Below are 14,578 nucleotides of genomic sequence, written 5' to 3'. Positions count from 1 at the left end.
GGGCCCTCCATCTCTAAACCTGTTGCTTCCCTATACTTGGTTAAAAGAACATTTTACCTGGCAGGCTCACGACTACTAATGCCAAACCTGGGCTGATGCAGTGCAAGCTGACAGCAGTTTCCAATCCCCTATTAGTGACATTATATATATTGGTTAGTAAAACCTTCATTTTGTTGAGTGACAAGGATTACACAGGTTAAAACACAACAGACAGCAAAGCAGCATTTCCTCTTTCTAACACTTCTTGCTGCTCAGTCTTGGAGTTCAAAGAAAAACTAAGTGAGGTTAGAAAACAATATATTATATTTAATTAAAAGTTGGCATTATGTTTTCTTCCAAGTATGAACAAATCAAGATAATAAGTACATTAGAACACATGGTCTGTATTTCAGTTCCATCTGAGCATACACAATAAATCCTTCTTGGGGAAAAAAAAAAAAAGACCAAGCATCATAACAAGAACATTTGAGCAGGAAAAAAAAATCTTCAGTTTTTCTCAAGTCCTCCCTTCATATTCTCTGAAACACCAAATGGAAAGAGACATTTAAAACCTTACATGCTACACAAAATATGCCAGAGAAAGGGAGAAACAAATGACAAGTACAGGACTTCATCCTCGGGATAACCACACACAGCTGCAAGGTTAGCACTGGTTCTTCCCACACACAAATGCAATGGTCAGCTGCTCGTTTATCCCCTGCCAACAAAACCATCTTTGAGAAGTATTAGGCATTCACTTGGTAGCAGTTTCAGCAGGAGATCAGTGCAGTGTAAATCACCTCAGAGCAGATGCCTTCCTGCCATGGGAAATGCAGAACGGGCTCCACCTCAGCAGCAGCTAAAATCCTGCAAGCCCAGGGTGGACAGAAGCAGCTGAACTTCCACAGGATTGAACTTCCAGATTAACTGAGAAGTTGGTCAACTTTCTTTGAGTTTAATATTGTTTGTTGCAGAAAAAGTTACAATTCATCTTTTTCCTTTTGAATTAAAACTGTTGTACTTTAAGATTAATTGCCTTTAGTATTGTTTTGATAAATTCTGCGCTTGTTTTTAATACCTGGCCTTTTAACAGCACTTAAATAGTCAAACTTGTTATTTTTCCTTTCAAAAAAAATGTTTAATGCAGGTGTTTTCTTCTGTATTTGAAATGCTTTACTTAGTCTCCTGAGATCATTTAATTCTAAGTGGGCTCTTGAAGAGCCTTTTAAATATTTCAAGGACTCCAGAGGGTAGAATTTTAGGGTTCTAAGTAGGTATGATCATATGAGTAAGTTTTTACCGACATAAATTAAAGGAAGAGATCTAAAACAATCATTGTACTAAAACCCATAATTCCAAAAATAGCTTGTTTCAGACTGTGAAGAGTTTTTAGGCTCTGAAATTAGTAACACTTCTTTTTTGGGCCATAATTATTTGACAATGAAGCAATTACAAATTCCATTATTTTTAGCCTTAAGTCTTTAACTAAACCAAACTCAGATTAAATATTAAGCTGTTAAATACTTTATTCTCCAACTATTTTAGTTTTGGTGAAAAATGAACAGTTAAGCTAATCTCCATTTAAATAGTCTCAATCTTCTCTAATTTTAACCAGAAGTAACATACATCTACTTAAAAATTATGATTCTCTGTTTAACTGGCCTTTTTTTTTCCCAAATATTTCCTAGCAACAACTCAGTCTGCAAAATTTTGAGTGACCTTTGCTGATCTGCAGTTTCCAGTAATTTTTGCTTCAGTAGGGGTTTTGGTTGGCTTTTGCTTCATCAGACATGCTTTAAGAGCATTTTCAAAATTTTCTTTTACAGAAAAAGGTACAAGAGATAAATTGTTCTGTAAAACTACTCCACTTTTTTCCCCTTTTTTAATTACAGGAAAGAAATGAAGTTATAAAAATGGAAATGAGCAGGAACCAGTTTTAAACATATGTCTTTATGAATAAGGCTTAATCACACACTTCGTTTTCCAAACACAAAAAGTCTTTTGGAAATGTATTAATTAAAATTAAGTGCCATGGACAAGCGCTTCAGAGGGATGGCAGTCCTTTTCAAATTAGCATAACACTAGCGACAGGCATGGAAATTGGTTTAATAACCCTAAATAGTTACACCCCACTCCTAACACAAATGGCCACGGACAGCTCGAGCCCCTGAGGCTGCAACTGTACCAGTTTACGTGGTTGCTCTGACATTGGGTGGGTATTTCCAACCCCAACAGAAAGCACTGAATGAACCTTTATAATTATTATTATTATTATAGAATTACCAGTGAAGCATACAAGGCACCAAAGCATTGAACAACATAAACCAGAAAACCAAAGTAACCCAACACAAGCGACACGGAGAGCTCGGCCAGCGCGAGACACACTTTGTAACTTGGACAAACACAGTCAATATTGGCAAGAGATCCTTAGTTCAGTCGTGATATTAAGTGGCCCAAACCCCAGATGTAGCTCTAGGGTCAAGCTGTAGAGAGAACAGAAAACCAACCAAAGGGATAAGAAGAGTTTTTAAGCGATTTCCTTCCCTGCCATGTTTTTCATAGGGGTGCTCAGAGCTAAGCTCGCTGCTACAATAACCCCAGTTATACAGCACTTTCAGGGAACAGCATTCCCCAGCAAATGTCAGAATACACAACCTAAACCCCTGCCTGCTTAACTCAGAGTCAGACATAAGTAATGGTTTTTTGTGTGCTCACGATTCAGGAGAAACTGGAGAAAAAATGCAAATCCTTGCTGATAAGGAGCTGAATATCCAGAAGCTTTTACCAAGTATTCTGATCATTACCCTAAGTTCACACAGCTGCTCCTGCCACGTCCATGTCTGCTTTACCTGACTCCAGCAGGGGATTTGCAGGGACTGCCAGCTGGTTTTAGAGATATGTAGGACAGAGAAAGTGGTTATTCATATCTTTTATTTATTATAAATACATATAAATATGTTAAGTCACCTTTTGCTTTGTTTGTCATGATGAGCAACGACTTTGGAGAATCATCCGGAAAACTTAACCAAGCTGAGAAACAGGCAAACAGCAAGCATTAGCATACAATCACAGGCTCCTCTCAGTCCAAGAACGGGTTAATTTTTTTAAGAGAGAAAAGAAAAAAAAGCATCTTACTTTGAAGCATCAATTGTTTTAGCAAGAGTACTGGACTTCCCCCCTCCCGTGAGCTCTGACCAAACGATTTCCATTTGGATTTGCGGGTGCAGTACAACCCCAGCTGGCTACACAGAACCCCCTCTGCCCACGATTCTGAAACATTGCATAGTTTGCAGCTGGATTTTGCTTCCCCTTCCTCCTTTTAATCTATTTTTAACACAGGTCAATCACGCCAAAGCAAATTCACTGAGGTTTCCATTTCCAGATCTCTCACCCTCTCTGTTTTTCTATAGTTCTGTTTCAAAACTGCTCAAAAACTTTGTAGCTCAGAGCAAGCGAAAAGCAACATTACGCTCACAATCCACTGACAGGCTGGGAAGGAAATAACTCTACAGATGAAGTTGCATGAGAGGGGGGATCTAAATAAAGTAGGAAGTGGGTGTTTTGGGGGTCCATGTGAACTGCCAAATATTTCCAAATGGGGAGGGGGGTATTTAAGAGAAGAACAAAAGGGAAAACCCAGACTTAACTGATGGAAGGAAGCCAGGGCTGATGGCAGTGGAAAGAAAAGTGCACAGAAAAAAAAAACCCAAAACCAAAACAAACAACCAAAAAAAAAAAAAAAAAAAAGAAAAAGAAAGAAAGAAAAACCGAAAAAACCCAAAAGAAATGAAAAGCCCGAAGAAGGCAGAAGTCAAGGCTTGTCGTTACAGTGTTTGCAGAGGGCGGAGGCGGCTCCTGTGAAGGCAGTGCATTTCTCGGGGCAGCCGGGCACGGCCGCGCCGCCGAAGGGGTACACGGGCGACTGTCCGAAGGGGTTGAGGGTGGCGGGCAGCGGGGCGCTCAGCGCCTGGCCCTGGTTCAGGTAGGCCACCAGCCGCCGCATCTCCTCCAGGGCCTGCGCCTGCATGAGGATGTAGTTCTTGGCCAGGAGCAGCGTGGCGATTTTGGAGAGTTTCCGCACCGAGGGGCTGTGGGCGTAGGGGATGACGGAGCGCAGCCCGTCCAGCGCGTCGTTCAGGTCGTGCATCCGCCGCCGCTCCCGCGCGTTGATGCTGAGGCGCAGCGAGCGCTGCTCCTTGGGCTTCTTGCCCAGGGCTCCCCCCTTCAGCTTCCCCTCTCGCTCGAAGCCCGCGCCGCCCTTCACGCCCGCCTCGAAGCCGTCCTCCTCGTCGCCGCTCTGCTCGCCGCTGCTCTCCGCAGACTTGCCCATTGCCCCGGCGTGGAAGTCCGTCCCGCCGCCCCCCGCGTAGGCGCCCCGCGGGCCCTCGGCGCCCCCGCGCACCGCCCCGTAGGCGAAAGCCGAGGGCCCGTAGCCCGGGGCCAGCGCCAGGTACGCCTCGCTGCCCAGCGACTTGAGCTCAGCCATCGCCGGGGATCCCGCTCGGCCGCCGCTGCCTGGGCGCTGAGGAGGAGGAGGAGGCGGCCCCGCCGCTCCGCTCCGCTCGGCGCTGCGCCCGGGCTGGGGGCGGGCAGTGAGCGCAGAACGGCCCCGCCGCACTTATATCGCCGACAGGGGCCGCGGGGACACCCGCCGCCAATCGCAGGGCAGCGCCCTTCCCTTCCCTTCCCTTCCCTTCCCTTCCCTTCCCTTCCCTTCCCTTCCCTTCCCTTCCCTTCCCTTCCCTTCCCTTCCCTTCCCTTCCCTTCCCTTCCCTTCCCTTCCCTTCCCTTCCCTTCCCTTCCCTTCCCTTCCCTTCCCTTCCCTTCCCTTCCCTTCCCTTCCCTTCCCTTCCCTTCCCTTCCCTTCCCTTCCCTTCCCTTCCCTTCCCTTCCCTTCCCTTCCCTTCCCTTCCCTTCCCTTCCCTTCCCTTCCCTTCCCTTCCCTTCCCTTCCCTTCCCTTCCCTTCCCTTCCCTTCCCTTCCCTTCCCTTCCCTTCCCTTCCCTTCCCTTCCCTTCCCTTCCCTTCCCTTCCCTTCCCTTCCCTTCCCTTCCCTTCCCTTCCCTTCCCTTCCCTTCCCTTCCCTTCCCTTCCCTTCCCTTCCCTTCCCTTCCCTTCCCTTCCCTTCCCTTCCCTTCCCTTCCCTTCCCTTCCCTTCCCTTCCCTTCCCTTCCCTTCCCTTCCCTTCCCTTCCCTTCCCTTCCCTTCCCTTCCCTTCCCTTCCCTTCCCTTCCCTTCCCTTCCCTTCCCTTCCCTTCCCTTCCCTTCCCTTCCCTTCCCTTCCCTTCCCTTCCCTTCCCTTCCCTTCCCTTCCCTTCCCTTCCCTTCCCTTCCCTTCCCTTCCCTTCCCTTCCCTTCCCTTCCCTTCCCTTCCCTTCCCTTCCCTTCCCTTCCCTTCCCTTCCCTTCCCTTCCCTTCCCTTCCCTTCCCTTCCCTTCCCTTCCCTTCCCTTCCCTTCCCTTCCCTTCCCTTCCCTTCCCTTCCCTTCCCTTCCCTCCCCTCCCTCCCCTCCCCTCCCCTCCCCTCCCCTCCCCTCCCCTCCCCTCCCCTCCCCTCCCCTCCCCTCCCCTCCCCTCCCCTCCCCTCCCCTCCCCTCCCCTCCCCTCCCCTCCCCTCCCCTCCCCTCCCCTCCCCTCCCCTCCCCTCCCCTCCCCTCCCCTCCCTTCCTCTTCCCTTCCTCTTCCTCTTCCCTTTCCCTTTCCAAACCTTCCCTTCCCAAACCTTCCCAAACCTTCCCTTCCCAAACCTTCCCAAACCTTCCTAAACCTTCCTTTCCCAAACCTTCCCAAACCTTCCCAAACCTTCCCAAACCTTCCCTTCCCAAACCTTCCCAAACCTTCCCTTCCCAAACCTTCCCAAACCTTCCCAAACCTTCCCTTCCCAAACCTTCCCAAACCTTCCCTTCCCAAACCTTCCCTTCCCCTGTGTCTAACACACTGCCCCTGGATGCTGGAAGCTCAGGGAAGCACCAGGGCACAGCTGGTGCTTGAGATCCAGTCATGGTGGTGTAGGTGGGGTTGACAGAGGAGGCACCTGTTCTGCAGGGACTTCCAAGGCAAAGGCCCTGTCTATTCCCGTTTTCTTCAGGGGCTCACAGTGTTCCTCCCTTCCATGTGCCAGGAACAGTTTAGATCTGTGATCACCCAGCCCTTCTCTGAAGGGACCCTGCATCCTCCCCAGCTGTGGGTACCACAACAGAGTGTGACACTGGGACAGGAAACAAACAAATGGTCTGCAGGGTGGGAAGAATCATCACTGGGACTGGTGCTGTCTGATCCATGGAGGAAATCTGAGGCAACCACTGGCAAAGGGGGAGCTGCATGGAGAAGGACAATCAGGATGTTAGGTCCCATATTCATTCATCAAGGTGACAACAAGGGCCTAAACTTTAATTGCAACTGAAAAAGACCCCAATTTCTTTCTTTTCTAGAGTTTGGAGACTGGTTCACATTACTGAGGTTTGTTTTACAGGCTTTCTCCATGCATGACATGAGCCTGGTGCAGGCCCCTCATGTGCCTGGTCTGCTTGGAAAGGATGGGATGAATCCTGAATCCTGTGCAGTGACACATAGCTGTGAGCAGGTGGATATTGCCTGCAGGCAGATGCAACCAGTTGCTGCAGATGCACCTGGCAGTTTATCTGCTGTAGTAAATAGCCTGGGTGTTACAGTGACAGGAGGCTCTTTCCAGAATGTGGTTTGTTTTTCTCAGGCCCTCTCCGAAGTGCAGTTGGCTTGTCCCCTTCCCATCAGCTCCCTGTGTGCTGTGTGCTAACGTGAAATGACGAGCTTGTCTCCCTCCCTTCTCCACATCAGAGCCAGGAGAGCCGAGATGAGCAGTGACACATCCAGCCCCAGCTGTGCTTGCAGAGCTGCTGCCTGAACGAGGCTGTTCCCCTGCTCTGAGTGCAATCTGGGAGGTTGTATTTCTGCTTTTAGGAGGAGTGGAGCACATAAAACTGGCTCTGTTCGAGCCTGGCATCAGAGTGCGCAGCAGGTTTGTCCATCGTACTTTTCACTGGTGTTCTCTTACCTCACCTCCAGTGTTTGAATGTTACAATATGGTCACATCTCCCTTTTGCTCCCCTTATCAGGCTTATCCAACCATGAAGACCAATTACTGATTTTAGTTACTTAATTGTTTTATGAGAATTGAACCACTTAGCTACTCCTGGGACAGATCACTCTATATATTCATGGTGACACTCTATATATTCACTGTGACTTTCAAATGCAAGTGGGCACAGTGTGACTTCTTCTCATCTCTGGAGCCAGTCCCACACTCCAAGTCATAACAGGCAAATGGAAGGAGGTATCAGAATATCATCACTGGCACAAGTAAAATTCCCATTAGAAAGATGTAGAGGAAATGTTAAAAGCAGGATTGTTCTCTGCTAGAAATGATTTACTTTTTTGGTCATGTGTTAAGACCTTGCAATGAGAAGGACCAGTACTGTTATAAACTTTCAGGAATTCTGGTTGTAAAGACATGCTGCAGGCACTGCCAGCTTTCTAAGAATGCCATGTGCATCTAAGTGGGCTGAAAATTAGAAGCAAACACTTCTCACACAGGCTCTCCCATGGTTTATTAAACAGATTAGCTCTTCAAGGGTTATTTCAACACTGAATGGTAGCTTGGGAGGTGCATCAGCTACAGAGAACAGAGCAGGAGGATTTGATGCTTTATATGTAATTCCAAAACACACAGCAGAGAGAAATCATTTGGAGTCTGTATGAATCTGAAATTCATTCAGGTTTAATGTGCTACCAAGAAATGCATATGGAAGATTTTGCTTTAGACTTCTGTCTCAAATTGCACCTGTTAATAGGCATCTTTGAAAATACTCAGCCTGGTTTCTCACTGAAAATGGAGAAACAGGAATTTAGATTTTGACATGTTGGACTAGAACAAAAAAAAAAGAAAAAAAAAAAAAAAGGAAGACAAAAAAATAGCAGAAAGGAGTGACTCATGTGGAAGACCATGGCAGAAAATACAATCTTTTCCAAGTGCTTTGGGGGAAAATGGACATATGCAGTAGGAAATAAATCTATCACATGTTGTTGAGTATTTACCAGCTTTAAAGTGGGATTTATTTCTTCCAGTGTCTTACATATTGAAAACTTGCTGTAAATATGTAATAATTAATAGCAGATTATAATTGCTGATTGTAATAGGTGATTGTAACAACTATTGTAAGTTCCTCAGGGCAGGACCCATACCTCCACTGAGACTTTTTCAAGCCACAAACATTTTAGAAATAACAGGCAGCATCAATCATTTGGTTACTACCGTCCCTACATGTCCCTCCCGGGAGCGGTGGGGGTCTGTCGGGATGGGTCTGTCTGTCCCTCCCGGGAGCGGTGGGGGTCTGTCGGGCCGGAGTCAGTCTGTCTGTCCCTCCCGGGAGCGGTGCGGGTCTGTCGGGATGGGTCTGTCTGTCCTTCTGGGAGCGGTGGGGGTCTGTCGGGATGGGTCTGTCTGTCCCTCCCGGGAGCGGGCGGGTCTGTCGGGATGGGTCTGTCTGTCCCTCCCGGGAGCGGTGGGGGTCTGTCGGGCCGGAGTCAGTCTGTCTGTCCCTCCCGGGAGCGGTGGGGGTCTGTCGGGCCGGAGTCAGTCTGTCTGTCCCTCCCGGGAGCGGTGCGGGTCTGTCGGGCCGGAGTCAGTCTGTCTGTCCCTCCCGGGAGCGGTGGGGGTCTGTCGGGATGGGTCTGTCTGTCCCTCTCGGCAGCGGTGGGGGTCTGTCGGGCCGGAGTCAGTCTGTCTGTCCCTCCCGGGAGCGGTGGGGGTCTGTCGGGATGGGTCTGTCTGTCCTTCTGGGAGCGGTGGGGGTCTGTCCGGATGGGTCTCTCTGTCCCTCCCGGGAGCGGGCGGGTCTGTCGGGATGGGTCTGTCTGTCCCTCCCGGGAGCGGTGGGGGTCTGTCGGGCCGGAGTCAGTCTGTCTGTCCCTCCCGGGAGCGGTGGGGGTCTGTCGGGCCGGGGTCTGTCTGTCTGTCCCTCCCGGGAGCGGTGGGGGTCTGTCGGGCCGGGGTCTGTCTGTCCCCGGGGCCAGGCTGGCGGTCCCGTGCTGACATCTAGCGATCACCGGAGGGGAGCGGGCACCCACCGCCCCCCGGCACCCGCCCGGCTCCTCGGCATGGAGCCGGAGGTGGGCAAAGGCTGCAAATTCCGAAGTGACCCATCCAGGCTGAGGGGCACAGTGAGAGCCGGGAGCGCGTTCGGGTCTCGGTGCGATGCCACCCCTGTGCTGTGGGTACCGGGAAATACAGCCCTGCCCACTGCTGCAAGCACGTCCGGGGTTGGATCTTATACCCAGGCAAACACAAGGAGGGTGGAAAGCAAAGAGGTGTTCGAGCATCAAAACATTTGGTTGAATCATTTTCTGTGGGTACAAAAGGCGGTGGGATGAGCGGAGTTACTCTACTGGAAGCTCACTGGAACTGCTGGAAGTGGTGGGTGAATATTCCATCCCCTGTGAGTAGCAGCAGGAAACCAGCAAGAACAGCTGTGTAGGAAAAGCACAAGCCGTGGCAATACTGTGCTGGGTCTGGCTGTTTGGTGGGTAGAGGTAAAAACTCCAGGTGGAGAGAGCAGGCAGAGCTCACTCTGGCAGGTGTGTGCCAAAACCACGGGTCTGGACTGGCCAGAGGTGGTGGAAGTGTGACAGGAGAGCAACAGGAACTGGAGCTGCTGAAGTGTTTGTATTTCTGCTGAGTCCTTGTTTATCACTTGTCTGCCCCACAGCTGAGGCTTTCCTCCCAAAAATTCCTGAGGCATGCAGGAACATACCAGTTTTACCTAGGGGAAGGAAGATCTTATGGCTGAGGCACAGGACTCTGGATGTAAGACTCCTCAGTCCTGCAGCTCACTCAGGTCCTAACAAGGAGTTTGACTCTACTTAATTTCTGAGAAATTAGGTGCGGGTGTAGAGCCTGTGCTTGTGATCTTCCTAAAGTAATTGTGTATTCATGGTGATATAAAAGGCAGTGAAAACTTTCATTACTGATCCTGCAAAGACCACCAAATTCCTACAGCTTTTAAGAGAAGCATGAAGAGTTTCAGTACAACAAAATGGTCACTCTTGGATTGTTCTTCAGACCAAGTGATGACAAAGTCAGGCTTTCACCAGCAGTCATCCATCCTAGGACCTAGGAGGGCATTTTGTGAAGGGGACTTCCAAAAGGGAAATCTTCATGCAATTTTAAAGGTAGTTTTGAAGCAGTTTATTCAAAGTTAGAAGAAGTTGAAGAAGTACAAGCTTCTGGGAGAGTTTTGCTCTGCTTATGTCACTCAAAGTCATACTTTTCCCCTTCACTAGATGGCAGCAAGAAGATAGCTATAGGGATTTTCAGGATTAGTATTTTTTGTTTTTTAATACAGTAAACAGAGAGTTTTCAATTGTTTTCTTGTTTGAATGGATTTCTTTAGCAGTTCCCTTAGAAAGCTCTCAACAACCACACCAACCAGCAGCAAGGTGGTTAAGAGCGGCAGCAGAAGAGTCTGAAACATCTCTTTTCTAGGTAGGAGAGGAGAAACTCAGCGTGGCTGCGGGTTTCGGTGAGTGCTTCAGCGGGGAAGGAGCGATTATCCGGTCTGCAGGTCCCTCTGCTGGCAAAGTCTCTTCTTGCATCAGGCGGGTTCAGAGGCAGCGGCGGTGCTGCAGGGAGGGCTGGCAGAGCGCAGGGCTCGGCAGGAGGGACAGAAGACCCAGCCAGCCTCGGGTGTGCCACAGGAGCCCCTGCCCCTGAGGAGAACAAGGGCACATCATCCTCTCTTTCCCATCTGGCTCTGCTTCAACCTAGCAGAAGGATACGGGATGTTTAAACAGGATGTACAGTTCTTGCTGCTCCCAAGTCCCAGACTCCTTCTCCTGCTCCTCCCACCCGCTCTCCTGAGAGTACCAGCCCTTCAGCACTAGGACAGAGTTCTTTATGGCACCTAGAAATGCATGGGCTATCCTTAGCTCTGGCTACACCCTCTAAAAACTGAGCAGCCCTCATTATTGCTTCTGCTGAGGGAAGGGATGCACAGATCCTGAGCCCTGCACAGAGAGGAGTAAGCAGGTATTTTCAGGGAAAGCTTGGATTCTCCTATGCAGAACTTCATCCCAGAACATGCAACTGCTGAAGAGAAGGCAGTGACAGGGACCCCAGCCACCCCCTTGGAGGGCAAGCAAAGGCATTGCCTTCCTTCAGTGAAATAAAACTGAGTGCTGGGGGAAGCACAGGGGTGCATGATAGCCAGGGGAAGGTGCTTGGTTTGCCAAGAAGAAAGTGTTGATGGAGGCAGCAGGATGCAGAAGGAAGGGGTGGGCTGGCTGTTCAGGGCTGAAAACTCTGCATGGTCGTGGTGTGGCGTGCTCAAGAGGGTGCATGGTCAGACTGGCAGCCACGGGGTTTGGTGTCTGTGCTCAAGCCCATGTAACAAACTCATGCTGTCACATCCTTAAACCTTGGAGGCACTAAGGAGGGTGAAGGGGATTCTCCTGCTCACTGACTTTCTGGCTTCTCCCACTGACAGTGCTTGTTTGGCTCTCACACCTCTGCAGAACTGACCCATGAGAAGAGGAGGTGATGGCTGAGGTGTTTGAGAGAGCTGGGTGTGACAGGTGGCCCTGAAGGAAAACCAAAAGGGAAGGATGTTCCCGTGGCTCAGGGCTGCCAGTGGATGCAGGATGGGCCACGATTCAGGGAAATGGGGCCAGGCTTTCCATCAGAAGGCTTTTAAAGCAGGGGTCTGGATACAGCATGATGTCCAGGCTTCTGCCCCAAACAAAAATGCTTTGTTCTCTTTCCTGCTTTTCCAGAGGTTTGTGCTTCTCTGGGAGCTTTCAGTTCCCTCCTGTAACGTGAATATCCCAACCTAATGAGTGAGGGAAAACTCGGCTGTTCTATTAAGGCAAGGGAGCAGTTGAAAATGGATTAAGAAGGGATTGAATGTGTCTTGTGAGAGCTTGGCTATTGATTTCTAACCCTCCCATTCTGATGTTATTGCAGAAATGATTTTCTTCTGCACTGTGCAGAGATTAAATATTAATAAATAGAAAATTTGAAAAAAAAGGGGGGGAGAAAAAGACCAGATCCCAAGACATCCTGCTGCACAATTAAAAACCAAATGAAGGATTTCTAGAATGAAAAACTTTATTTGCTGAAGTTTTCTTCAGCTCAGAGTAGAAACATAAGGCGGTTTGATGAGATAATTTGTAATGTTTCCATTTAGTGTTTTGCAGCAGGGGTGTGTGATTTTGAGCCATATCTCATTGCAGTAGGTTGAGGATAAAGACAGAATAAAAAAGGGATGGAGATTTACTTAGATCTCATTCACCAGTGACCCATTTACTCACTGATGATGAAGTAAGGAGGAACACACAGGTCTGCTCTGCCTCCACTTGCACTGCATCCTGCAGTCATGCTCAGTTCCATTAGACTTCTATTTATTATTTAACAGAGGAGATGGAAGACAAGGCACACCAAGGTGATTTTTATGTCCTAGATGTTTCATTTGCACAAAGAGTGCACAAGCTGCTACTTGCCATGAACTCTGTGGTTTCCAAGTGGAACCAACATTCCCTGGGTGTCTGCAGCAGGAGGTGAATGGACAGGCAGGCTCTGCATGCAGGTCAGGGCTCCCAGGGCACACAAGGAAATCTGCTCTGCACTTAGAGCTCTTCTAGGAGATTGTTCTGCCCCATCTTCCTCCTCATTCCATCAAACTGGGCACTAACTGAGACAAAAAAAGGGCACAACGAGAATCTCATGTCCAATTTCTTGCAAGATCAGAATTTTGTTCTGTAGCAAGGTATGGGATAATGGAAAATGCAAATTAAATTTGGAGGCATGGAATATGGAAGACCATTCCTTTTCAAGGGAGTTGCAGCCATGAGAAGGGGAATGGTTTTGGTCTTACCCAAATCATTCATGTGCTCTTCCAGCACTCTAAAGGGTTACTTATTGTCCAACAAATTCAGAGCAAAATTAGGGAATGCAGACAGAAGGGGAAGGAACAGGAAATAGCTTTATGGTGTCATGAGCACAACCAAAGGTAGGATTTGACCCACTGCTTTTCTCCAATCCTGTCTCCAATATCAGTGATGTTGCTGGCTGATTTCCATCCTAATTCAATAGTTTTCAAGCTGCACAAGATGTTTGATCAGTGTTTTATATCCCAAAAAGGCCCATCTTTGACAGACTCATAGCTGGCTATACCTTGTGTGCCCCTGTCTCTATTAATCTTTTTTAATGATCTCTCTTGAATTTCGTGGCTGTGGCTGGTTGAGGCTTTGCTGCTGTCAGTTCTCCATGGCCTTGATGCTCAGCTATTTCAAGTCAGCTCATTGACTTTGGATCTTGTCCCCACATTACTCATTTCATTATGGTCCTGCAGCCTGCTCTTTGTTTCCTCAGCAAAGCGAGCTCAGATGGAACTTTAGGCCTGTGGAGAGAGACCCAGCACTTGGATGGCAGAGATACTGAGCTGTTTCTCTGGATTTAGGGGAATTTGGTAGGAAAATTTGTGTCAAACACGTCAACAAGTGGAAACCTGGCTCTGGGCTTCAGATTCTGCTGTAGGGCTGAGCAGATGGGGCTCCACTCTTTAGTCTTTTACCAATTCACTGTGTGCCTGAGGTGGCCCAGGTCTGTGAACCAGTGGGAATCAAGAAGCTAAAAGCTTGTGAAAGCCTGGTTATAAATTGCTGGAGCTTCTGAGGTTCAATAGTGGCTCCTATCAGCAGAGCTGGAGGAGCATGCACACCCTCAGTCTGACCTGAAAATAAAACACCCTAAACTGAGCAGTGGTCCAAGAACACTTATAGAGGCTGTTGTGAGGGATCAGCTGAGGGCTTCAGCCAGAGGAAATCACTGCTTTCTGCCATTCCTCATGCTCTCAGCTGCTCTCTGTGTTCAGTCCCCTGTCTTTAACCAAGCAGTGTTTGCAGTCCTGGCCCCTGAGAGGAGCATCCACAAAAGACTGCAGAGCACTGATCTGGTGGGCAGTGCTGCATCCATCCCCTGCAGGCTCTCCAGAAAAAAGGGAGGCAATGTCCTTCCTGGGTGTCTAAAAAGAGTGTCTGCAGATTACCCAGCATGTCACACCCAGGTTTAGAAGCACCATAAGGCATCATTTGGCAGACACCAGGCAATATTTAGTGACTATGGGAGCTATATATAATGGAATTATGGAGGGTGTGAGAAAGCAGCACCTCCTCCCATCTGCCCCCTTAAGGGATGCAAATGCTTTGCTATAATACTGTTCCCTGAGAGCTGGAACTTTAGCAAATAAGGGACTTTATTAAGTTGTTAATAAGATTTCATTTTCTCACTAATGCTGTGGTGCTACATTATTAATTTAAAACTGTATTTAGCCTGACATGCTAAAGTGCTAGGCCTCATTATTAATGCATAAACCCATGCCTCTGTTGTTTAATTAAACACCATGATTATGAAGTTCTGATGTGGTTTAATGATAGCAGGCTGGAGTGGCAGTACATTCCTGTGCTCAGATCTCCCCCATTCCCCCTCCTGCTACTTTCCCCTTTCATTTCCCTTCAAAAGCACAAATGCAGTTGTTGCTCTGCTGAATAAACACCACATGACAAATGATG

General features: G+C 48.5%; 1 protein-coding gene across 1 annotated transcript; it reads right to left on the bottom strand.

The window, feature by feature from the left end:
- Window positions 1–363: 363 nt before the first annotated feature.
- On the bottom strand, window positions 364–4,517 carry BHLHE23 (basic helix-loop-helix family member e23). The gene has a single exon (XM_059862882.1). It carries the CDS (start codon window positions 4,463–4,465, stop codon window positions 3,791–3,793), a length of 675 nt encoding a protein of 224 aa, XP_059718865.1. The 5' UTR covers window positions 4,466–4,517; the 3' UTR covers window positions 364–3,790.
- Between the last annotated feature and the right edge of the window lie 10,061 nt (window positions 4,518–14,578).

Source organism: Haemorhous mexicanus, chromosome 18, assembly GCF_027477595.1.
Source record: "Haemorhous mexicanus isolate bHaeMex1 chromosome 18, bHaeMex1.pri, whole genome shotgun sequence".
Lineage (NCBI taxonomy): Eukaryota > Metazoa > Chordata > Aves > Passeriformes > Fringillidae > Haemorhous > Haemorhous mexicanus.
Note: the sequence above shows the minus strand (reverse complement) of the source record. Positions and strands in the feature narration are given on the sequence as shown.